This window comes from Desmodus rotundus, chromosome 8 (assembly GCF_022682495.2).
Source record: "Desmodus rotundus isolate HL8 chromosome 8, HLdesRot8A.1, whole genome shotgun sequence".
Taxonomy (NCBI): domain Eukaryota; kingdom Metazoa; phylum Chordata; class Mammalia; order Chiroptera; family Phyllostomidae; genus Desmodus; species Desmodus rotundus.
Window position 1 is genome coordinate 94,387,069 of NC_071394.1, and position 11,197 is coordinate 94,398,265.

An 11,197-nucleotide genomic window follows, 5' to 3' on the forward strand; every position below is an offset into this window, starting at 1 on the left:
TCCCCTTGTGCATTCTTGTGTCCCCCCCCCCCCAAAAAAAGTTGTGGCTAACCATCTATGCTTGCTTTTCTTTATTTTTTGTTTTGTTTTGCTTCTTGAATTCAAGTAGATGAATAACAAGATGCTTTTCCCTCCTCTAGAACATATCCTCCCCTGAGAGTTACCCTGCGAATAGGCCCGAGTCCCTGTCACCCGAGGTAGTTATCACACCATCTCAATCACACTTGGAGGCTGAGAGTGAGTGTGCATGAGTGTGTGGGAAGGGCTGGGGTATTCAAGTGAATGGGGTGATGGGCTGGAGGGTGGCCGATTGGTCACTGTAAGTTGAATGAATCTTCCCATGTATGACTGGTTACTCAGAACTCTCAGTGTAGGTGGAAGAAAATAAAGTAGCTATGTGTGTGTGGTGGGGGTCTGTTTTTGTTGTTGTTTGGGGGAGGGAATGGCTAAAGAGTTCTTTTAAAATAAGAATAGAATCTAAAAAGTAAAAAGTTTAAAGGAGACTGAAGACGTGGTAGGAGCCTTGTAAAAGAAAGTCTAACAAATAATGTGTTTATTAAATAAGAAAAAATTGAATCAAAAGTTGGTGGGAGCTTTCTTTTGCTATTTATTATCTTAGGCTGATAAAGGAACAGCTTCCTGGAAAGGAAGTGATTTATGCCTTGTTCCTAGGTTAATCTGAGAGGTCTGTTTAACTGGATGTTTTGGACTGTGGTTGATAGATTGAGTAGCTTCATGAAAATGGGAGAGTCAAGCCTCTCAGCTTTCTGCATTTTCTTTATAGCTCCTTACTGGGAACACAAGGAAACTACATCAGCTCAGAGCTTCTGTGACACTGGCCTCCCTTCTGCAGTGTTTGGGATGTGGTTACAAGTGGTGTCTCTTAGGATATCAGTTGAGTGCTTTGTTCAGAAATTCTGCTGTGGAGATGTAAAATTCAGATTTTAATGCTGGTGTTTTTTAACTATGAGAAGATTTGGAAAGAGGTGGTAATGAATTTAATACCATGAATCCACATAGAGTCTTTTTCCTCTTAAAGAGAAAGTTGTAGTCTCTCATAACCTTTTAGAAATTAACTGAGCTATTAACCTCTTCCTTCTAATAAAAAAAAATTAATATTCAACTCAGTGACAATTGACCAAATTCTGAATCAGTAGGATTTTATAGATTAATGTGAAACTGAGAAAGCTTGTATTCTAGTGTCCTAGCGGTTTTCTGGGTGGTTTTGCCCTGTCTTATAAGGAAAGTACAGTGTTCTCTCCTCAGGTGTTAAAGGTTCTAAGATAGCATAATTTGGAGGCTGGCATGGTATGGTGTCTGGGTTTCTGGAACCATTCGTTCGAGACAGTTAGCTAGTTGACATAGTGATGAGAAACCTAGGTGTTAGGAGGTAATGATAACCAAATAGTACATGGGGTTAATTTTTGGTACAGTTCAGCATTTCACATACTCTGCAGTGATGGGCATTAGTGGTGGTATGGTATGTTGACATACAGTAGAGGAGAAAAAAGAATCGAGTGGCCAGAAGGTTTCATGAGAAACATATTTACTTAGTAGTGAAAGTGACTGGAGAACTGGTTGGTTGATGTCTTTAATACTATTTATTCTCCTTTACTGAACCAGTACTTTAAATACTTGACTTTTCATCTACTTTCTACTTTCTTTCAACTTTTTTCCTCCTTCCACCTTCCATCAGTATTAACATAGAAATGAATAACACCAGAAGCTAGTTATCTTAAGACACCAGCTGGTCTCACCTCAGTGTAGCATACATTGGGCTCAGGTAAATCCCAAATTATACTGCCAACCCTTTAATGTAGTGCAGGGTAGTTCAGCAAACCTGATGAAAGGCTAAGCAGGCAAAGTAGTCACATTTGGCCAATTATCTAATTCTGATTTTCCCAGTATCCTCCTCCAGAAAGACATTAATTTGGGCAAGGTGGGGGTTGTTTAGTGATCTGGCCTATATACACTGTTGCTACATGGGACTCTTACAGATGTTAATGACTTTCTCTTCTGCTTCCATCCCTCTTGTTTTTGCTGTTCACCTGTGCCTCTCTTACTTCCCTTCTTTTCTGCCCTTTGACTTTTTCCCTTCTCCTCTACCCCATGTCTCCATTGATTTTTATTCTTTCAGCTTTGTCACCGAAAAGACCTGGACTTGACAAAAGTAGGCTACCTTGACTCCAACACTAACAGCTGTGCTGACAGACCTTCCCTGATCAACTCAGGTCATTCTGACCTGGCTCCTCATCCCTCCATCGGACCCACATCTGAGACTGGCTTTCCAAGCAGGAGTGGAGATGGACATCAGACCCTCATGAGAAACTCGGACCAGGCATTTCGGACAGAATTTAACCTAATGTATGCCTACTCCCCATTGAACTCTATGCCTCGAGCAGATGGATTATATCGAGGGTCTCCCCTAGTAGGGGATAGGAAGCCTTTACATTTGGACGGGGGATATTGTTCCCCTGCAGAAGGGTTTCCCAGCAGATATGAACATGGTTTTATGAAAGACGTATCTCGTGGATCCATGTCACCTGGTGGTGAAAGGGCTTGTGAAGGAGTCCCATCTGCCCCCCAGAACCCACCACAGAGGAAAAAGGTAAGTTTCACATGATATAGGTAGACCCTTTTGAAGAGCACTGACATTCAGTAAATATCTACAAAGTTAACACCATGTGTTCAACACTATTCCCAGTGTGAGGAAAACAAAGATAAATAAGACAAGGTCTCTGCCATGTCCCATAAGAGACAGATTGCTTTAGTACAATTTGATGAATGTTGTACATAATAGGAAATTTAAATGCCTATAATGTATGTGCTGTACGTGTGGTAGGCAGTTCAAAGAATAGAACGATGGAAAAGAATATTATTACTTACTTGTATTATTTAGCACTTCCCATGTTCTAGGTACTATTAAGTTTTTTTTATGCACTTAATCCTCACAATAATCCTGTAAAATAGGTAATTTCCCATTTTGCAGATGAGGAAACTATGGCAAGTTGAGTAACTTGCCCATGGTCACACAGCTAGTAAATGGAAGAGCCAATACACTACCCAGGTCTGTTGGATTCTAGATTGCACGCTCTTACTGCCACCATGCTATATTGCCACCTAGGTTCTGCCCTAATGGAGCTTATAACAAGTGAAACTGAGCTTAGCAGATAATTGTATTAATAAATAATTACAATGGTGATGAATGCTCCAAAGGAGTTAACTTAGGTGTGTTGAGATATCTTTTTAAGATTTTATTTATTTTTAGAGAGGGGAAGGGAGGGGGAGAAATATCAATGTTTGGTTGCCTCTTGAGTGCCCCCTACTGGGGACCTGGCCCACAACCACGGCACGTGCCCTAGACTGAGAATTGAACCGGCAACCCTTTGGTTCACAGGCCAGCACTCACTCCACTGAGCCACACCAGCCAGGGCCAAATGTGCTGAGGTATCTTAACGGGAGAACCTGGCCTAGTCAGATATGTGGAGAGTGCTTTAAGAATAGACAGGCTCTTGGCCAATTTGAGGGATGCTGGAGTGAAAGATGACAAGTCATTGATTTAGTTGATCTCAGACAATAAGTAAGAATCAGCCAACAAACGAGGGTGAGGATATTATAGAAGAGGGAGCAAAATGAGTAATTATGTGACACTCCATTGGATGGGCAGCAGGGATACTGCTATGTGTTTGCAAACAGTTGAATATTGCTATGGTATCAGAGGAAAGGTGGGGAGAGTTAGGAGGAGAATAAAGAGAGATGGGCAGGGCCCAGCCATAGAGAGGTGGCTAATGGGTTGGGACCTGGCTTTTAAGCAATGCCTGTTACAGAAATTACAAAGCCAAAAATCTGCTTTTTATATCAGTGGTTTTCAGCTAGGGGCATTGGGATATGCATGGGAGTATTTTGGGTTGACACAGCAACTTTTATTTATTGGGCAGGGCTAGAAAAGCTAAATGTTCTGTGCATGACAGTCTCACATAATTGCAAAATATCTGTAGTGCTCTTGGTATAAAGTGGCTTTTTAAGTTTACAATAAACTACATTACCAGAAATCATTATTATTAATTTCTTTCCAAGATTGTGTACAAAAAATGCAAATACAAAATTGTCTTTGAGATTTTGTTATATTTTATATTGGGGGTGGGGGGTGGGGAATGAGAGCCCTAAGAGGATAGAAGGAGGAAACACTGGCAGATAGTTTGGAATAAAACAGCATTGTGTTTTGAAGACTGTTGCATGAATAGCAGTATCTATCAGGAACAAAAATGGAAACAGTTTTTGGATTTCTGGTTTCATTTATTACATGCAAAAATAACTCAAATCATGGTTTATTTCAGAACTGTTGCTGAGCACCTGCTTTTGGCCAGTTCTGTGCTGGATGTTACAGATAAATAAACCTGGTCTGTGCCCTGGTAGAACATATAGTTTAGTGGAGAAATAGGCAAGACATTGTAACAGGTTGCCAACCTTGTAAGCACAGTGTATTGTAACAGCACAGGAGAGATGTGCCAGGTGGGGCAGGGAGAGGATTCTGTTGTGGAGGTCAGGAAAGAAGGAGGCAGATGAACAGCAAGCTGGGAAGAAATTTCCAGGTGTGTATAGGTTTAATAGGTCTGGCTTACTAAAATAAAAATCGGAAATCGTTTCCTTTCTCCTTATACACTAGTTTCTCTATGTGTAAGACAGAAACACTAATGAATCTCTGGGTGTGTGTTGGAAAATTGAACGCATTTAAGAACCCTGAAGCATCGGCTTTTGCTTTTGTTTTGGAGGGGGATTTTTTCTCTTTTATTTTTAACAATTGTCTCTAGGGGTTTCTAGGGAGTGCGAATCACCTGGGAGGCTTTTTGAACTACATGAATTCCCAGTTCTCCACCCTCCCTTTTCTAGGAGCTACCATTGTTGCAGATAACTAAGATAGGTGCACACTTCTGTTACCAGGTAACTAAATTCACAGGTTTTTCTGAAGGCAGAAAAAAGGTTGAATTAGATCGTGAACATCAATCTTCAAAAATGTCATCTTCTAGAATCTTTCCTTCTCCTTATCAATTTCTGATACAAATATGTAGCTGTGCCCAGATCTCTCTCACACGTTAAAAACATTGGCAGTGTCGGTGCCTGCTTTGTTTGCATGGCTTGCTAATGGTTTACTAGGGTTCCATCTTTCCCGGTTGCTACTGATTAAGTAACAGTGGCTAGAGTCCTGCTTTCTTATTTCCTTTCTAGGTATCCCTGCTGGAGTACCGCAAACGAAAACAAGAAGCCAAGGAGAATTCTAGTGGGGGAGGTGACTCTGCACAGAGCAAAAGCAAGTCTGCAGGAGCTGGACAAGGCAGCAGTAACTCACTTTCTGACACTGGTGCCCATGGTGTGCAGGGATCCTCAGCCCGAACCCCATCTTCCCCTCACAAAAAGTTTTCCCCGTCTCATTCCTCTTTGTCCCATTTGGAGGCGGTAAGCCCGTCTGAATCCAGAGGCACTTCATCTCACTGCAGACCTCAAGAGAATATCAGCAGTAGGTGGTAAGTTGGTGTTTGATGCTTTAAATGATTAAATGGATCATTCCGAGTTTTACCTAAAATGTGTGGGAACACTTACCTGAGAGAGCCAGCCAACAGTGCTTCTGTTCAGCTGAGTAAATAATACCAGACAGTGCACCTCCCCATCCCCTGCGCTGGCCTTTCAGAAGCAAAGAATTGCCACTGAGCCTTTGGACTACCATTTTGGACTGCATACATTTGTGAACACAGATGAGCTATAGTATTTGTTGGGCACTAACACTGCCTCTTCTCTTTTCTCATTTCATATGAAAGGTAAGTCAGGAGTTCAGCTTAGCTCCACACAGCTAGCATATACAGAAAGATAAGATGTATTCTGAAAGGACCTGTCTGGTTTAGGGGAAATCACAAATAAATCAATAATACTATTGGCAAATACTGAGTATCAGATGAGTAATACACAAAATGAGGCAGTTCAGGGATCTTGAACTGAAGAAATGAAGTCTGCAAAGGAAGAGAGAGCTCAGATGAATAATGGTTATTAATGTATGAAACATGTATTAAACTACTGTGTCCCAGGCACATGACTTAACAGAAGAGAAAATATTTCAAAATGGGGGTTAAAAGAAGTAGACATCTTAACATTTACTTTTTCCTTGATTGTTTTTTATTTAAAAGTGTTTTTTTCCTTTTGTGCCTGGCAGAGTTTGAGGCAGAGAAAATACCTTGTTTTAAATTGGTCCTGAAGAAAATAATGTCTAAGGTGTTTTTAAGAGAATAAGTTGTACAACCTTTGTTAGAGCTTCAGTTGTTCCAGACTCTTGACTCTAAAATTCTGTGGCATAAACATGCACCCTGTTGCCTTCACAGGATGGTTCCCACATCAGTAGAACGACTCCGAGAAGGAGGGAGCATCCCCAAAGTCCTCCGAAGCAGTGTGAGGGTGGCCCAAAAAGGAGAGCCTTCTCCCACGTGGGAGAGTAACATCACAGAAAAAGACGCAGGTGCGCTACGGTCTTGTGCTGCCAGTGAGTTTCAGGGACACATGAACCAGGCTTCAAACAATTCATAACAAATGCTAGGCTGAAGTGTCAGCTGCTTACATAGTTGGGCTCTGCTGTATGCAAGATTCCAGCTCAGTTTGCTCCTACTCTTTTGGGCTACAGCATTCTTAAAATCTAGCATTGCTTGCTGTCTGTCTGCTCTTTTTTTCCCAAGGGATACCTTTTTGTAATTCATCTGTCCAAACGCCTGGAAATCCACCTTGTTGAAGGATGAAGAGAAAGGAGGAGACAGGAATCAGATCAGGCATTTAAGACATAACCTATAATTAACCACTCCTTTTGCCCTTCTGGCATGCTGCACTCACCTGATTGGTCAGAAAGAGAGTAGCATGGGTTAGTGATGGCATTGGTGATATGAATGAACAATGGCTATTTCTCACTTATTCTAAGAAGCCAAATTGATTTCTCTATTACATTCCAGACCCTGCAGATGGAGAAGGCCCAGAGACACTGAGTTCAGCACTCTCGAAAGGAGCAGCTGTTTACAGTCCTTCCAGATACAGCTACCAGGTGAGATGAGAAATTGCTCATCTCTGGGCATAGGAGTATGTTCTGGGTTCCAAATGTTTTGAGATGCCATCTTTGCATATAGTTTCAGCAGCCTTGGAAGTAAGCCATCATCTGCTCACCTTCAGGTAATAAATCATTCCAGAAAAATAAAGTGACCAGAAATAGCCATTTTACTGTCTTTGGTGTTCTAAAAAGAGCAAATAGTTAAGAAGATGAAGAAGAAAAAGCAGCATGTTGTAAATATTCACAAACCTAAATGGCTTAAATAGGGACTTACTCACCTCTTTATGCTTTTCTTTTCAACTCTCTAGCTCCTGCAGTGTGATAGTCCACGGACGGAATCACAAAGCCTCCTTCAACAAAGTTCCTCTCCCTTTCGAGGACATCCTACCCAATCTCCAGGATACAGTTATCGAACTACTGCACTGAGACCTGGAAACCCCCCCTCTCATGGTTCTTCAGAATCTTCCCTCTCCTCTACATCCTACTCCAGCCCCGCCCACCCTGTATCCACAGACTCTTTGGCTTCATTTACGGGGACACCAGGGTATTATAGCAGCCAGCCACATTCTGGAAACAGCACGAGCAGTAGTCTTCCAAGGAGGAGCTGCCCTTCCAGTGCTGCTAGCCCTACCCCACAGGGCCCCTCAGACTCACCGACCTCAGACTCGGTTTCCCAGTCCAGCACAGGAACTCTGAGTTCCACCTCCTTTCCTCAGAACTCTAGGTCGTCATTGCCATCAGATTTACGGACTATCAGTCTGCCCAGTGCTGGGCAGTCCGCTGCCTACCAGGCCTCCAGGGTATCTGCGGTTTCCAATTCACAGCACTATCCACACCGCGGGAGTGGGGGTGTGCACCAGTACCGACTCCAGCCACTGCAAGGGTCAGGAGTTAAGACTCAGACAGGACTTTCCTAGGGCTTCTGGATTTGGGCAAACAGAACTGAATGAGCCCATAGCTGCTTCCTTCCAGCTGCCTCTGGAACCTAGGCCAAGCAAATTGCTGGGGAAGAGGGTACAAGGTGCCAGAGGATTGGGTCTGGTCAACAAGAAACAAGACTTGTGGTCACAACTGGCTCTGGCCTTGGGAGAAAGATGTAAATCTTGTCTGAAGCAGAGACTATAAAGAAGTTTCTCCCTGCTGTTAAGGGTACATTGTTGACAAGCAAATGGTGTTTCAGTTAGTAACGGTTCTAAGTGCAATGAGTTGTGTTGAAGCCTCCATCTCCCATCCTTGCCTGTAGCCTGTAGTCACTTGTGCAGTGAGGACATCTTTTTTAAATCCAAAAAAAGTTTTCAAAGTGGGGGGGACATGAAAGAGCCGATCTCAAAGCCCCAAGCCATCTTAGTGTTAGGGTTTTATGCACTTAAGAAAAAAGTTAGGTATTTAACATGTCCACCGTAAGACAACCATTCCAAAAGCAGACATCCAAGGTGTGTCCACCGAGAATGCTCCCTACCTTTGCTTTAAATCACCACAAAATAGGCAGGGATAGTGAAGCTTGCAGTGTGCTCTAAGGGGTGCCTGGCTCTCTGAAGAAAAGCTTGTGGTCAACTCTTGATTAGTCAGGAGCAGATTATCCTAGTAGATTGTCTGAGTCCCCAACTGTACCATCCCACTCCCCTTCCTCAGCTGTTTCACAGTTCAGTAACCCATGAAGTAGGTAAAGAAAAGACAAATGTTAAGTGAGATGGGCCTATTGCCGTGCTATTTATCAGCTGTTGGCAATAAATTTGATTAGGAAGGATCCCAGGTGGTTTGGGAATTCTTTGAGTTTTATTTTTTCTACTCCCAGTTAATCAGGAGTTAATGATCCCATGAGTAGGACCACCTCCATGATTCGGGAGCATGCACTCGTGACTGCAGGGTAAGAGTGGAAAGGTGTGTGTGTGCGTGTGTATGTGTGGAGTGGTGCCAACAGGACCGCGATTGTGTGTGGGTGTGTTCCACATTTCTTTGGGGGATGCTCATTTGAGAGTGGCACAGGTGAGAGAGTTAGAAAGCCACCCATGCACCTAACTGTTCTGGATGAGAGACAAGAACAGACTGGCTTCTCCCCATCAGTGCATTGTGCCTATTGTACACCCCTGGAGGAGCTCTGGAGCCAGCCCAGGTGGGGTACACAATCTTTTTAAATTCCATACGGTTGCCAGCTTATTTCTTTCACTTGTTTACTGTAATATCCGGCGTGTTTTTATTTATCTAATTTTGTATTCAGTTATAACCATGGTAGGGGTAGCAGATCTATGACAGGTGTAATCCCTGGTGCTGCAGTGGACCTTACTTCTTTTCTTTTGGACAAGATAATACTGTGAGTCTCCCTCCTTCCTTCCCTCCACTTTGTTCTCTCCTTTTTTCCCCCCAGCCTCTTGCATCCCCTTCCTTCTTCCCTCTCCTACAACTCTCATATGCACAGTCTTCTCTCTTTGTGTGTGACTGTTACAAAATTTCACTTTTTCAAAATTGAAATCAGGTGTTTGCTCAAATGAGGGGAGATTTTTTTTTTTAATGCTGAGACCGGCAGATTTTTTCTTTTTGTTGTTTCCCCCACAAACCCATCAGTCTGGGAGAGCCTTGGGAGTGGAAATCATGTTGCCTGGGATGCTGGTTTCTTTGTATATTATATAAAACGTATGTAAATGTCTCTCCATTTGGGCTGGGGTTTGCATTCTCCCCTTGGCTGTTAACCAAGGGGAGAGGCCAGCGGGCAGGCGGCCCTCACCCTGCCTGGCACGTGCAGAGACCCCAGCCACTCTGTGTGGGCAGGGTGCTGTCAAGACCAGACCTCTGGGGGGGGATTGGGGCGGGGGGGTGGGGGGAACTCTTGGAAGGAAAGAGGTATCACTTCTTTCTCAAGTGGAGTGTTTACACCTTGATGTAACATTTGAACTTTCACAAGAGATGTAATAATTTTGATAATAAAATTCTTAACCATAATAATCATAAAGTTGAGAACTTATTTGTCCAATTTTGTGATCTTGCCTTACCTAGCTTTGCTAACTCTGTTTCCTTACCTGAAGAGGGCAAGGTTCAGGATGATATACTTTCGGTGGAGTTGTTTTGCCAGTCATGGAGCCAGGAATATAGATTGATTGTCTCTCTGCCTTTTAGGGTGAGTAAGAGCAGGTCAGTCTGCAACAGTGGATCTGAACGTCGCAAACTGACTGGAACCAGACTAGAGTTCCTGACTTTGGCTTTACTCATTTGGCAACTATTTATCAGCTTTTTTTCTTTCTTATTAAAGAATTCCAGGCATTGTTTTTGGTGGTGGGTTTATGCTGATTAAAATGGGGCATGAGGCGGGCAGATAGAAATCTCTAGGTGTTTACCCTCAAGAGCAGGATAAGAACTAAACCAGTCTGTAATTTCAGGTAGTCATGTGACTGTTTCATGGCTGATATGTACATAGAGGGGTTGAAAGGGCCACTCCAGATTGGTTTGTCAAGGAAGGTTTCTGAGGAGGTGACATTTAAGCTGAGACCTCAGTGATAGGGAGGCAGTCGTGGGATGATATGAATAAAGATAATTCCTGGGGAGTTAGAACAGTAGGTGCAAAACTTGGAGCAAGAGTGGCTTCGTTAGGATACAGTGAATTACCAGAGCAGGGAAACGGATGGGAGATACCCAGTAAAACAAAATAGGGCAGGTGGTTAGCAAACTTTCTATGAAGGGCTGGATAATAGTTAGGCTTTACAAGCTGTATTGTCTCTTGTCCTAATTCATCTCTGCTGTTGCAGTACAAAAACAGCCATAGGCAGTAAGTACATGGCTGTGCTCTAGTAAAACTATATTTACAGAAATTTGTGGCTACTGCCCTGGCCAGTGTGGCTCAGTTAGTTGGGCAACATCCTGCAGGGCGCAAGGTTGCCAGTTCAATTCCTGATCAGGGCACATGCCTGGGTTGTGGGTTCAGTCGTGGTCAGAGTGCACACAAGACATGGCCAGTCGATGTTTCTCTCCCTCCTCTAAAAATAAGTAAAATTGTTTTAAAAGGGGGAGGGGGCGGGAATACACACGGCTAGTCAAGTTTGGCCTGCAGGCTATATAGGTCACTGGTCCCTGATGTAGAGCCTGTGGATTTAGTTTAAAGAGTCAGGATTCTAAATACAGTGGGAAAGTCAT

The 11,197-nt window shown here is 43.1% G+C and overlaps 1 protein-coding gene across 20 annotated transcripts in view; it reads left to right on the forward strand.

Moving 5' to 3' along the window:
- Positions 1–8,355, forward strand: part of SETD5 (SET domain containing 5) — a 72,787-nt gene extending 64,432 nt beyond the window's left edge. For 11 of the 20 annotated variants that reach the window (XM_045192257.3, XM_024556459.4, XM_053929336.2 and 8 more), the window contains 6 exons: positions 141–197; positions 2,138–2,608; positions 5,227–5,522; positions 6,369–6,502; positions 6,984–7,072; positions 7,384–8,355. In XM_045192257.3, coding sequence (XP_045048192.2) covers positions 141–197; positions 2,138–2,608; positions 5,227–5,522; positions 6,369–6,502; positions 6,984–7,072; positions 7,384–7,992 — 1,656 coding nt within the window. In that variant the 3' untranslated portion in view covers positions 7,993–8,355. The remainder of the gene's footprint in view (positions 1–140; positions 198–2,137; positions 2,609–5,226; positions 5,523–6,368; positions 6,503–6,983; positions 7,073–7,383) is intronic. The other 9 variants (XM_071222285.1, XM_071222284.1, XM_024556470.4 and 6 more) reach the window with 1 other exon arrangement.
- The last annotated feature ends 2,842 nt before the right edge of the window (positions 8,356–11,197 follow it).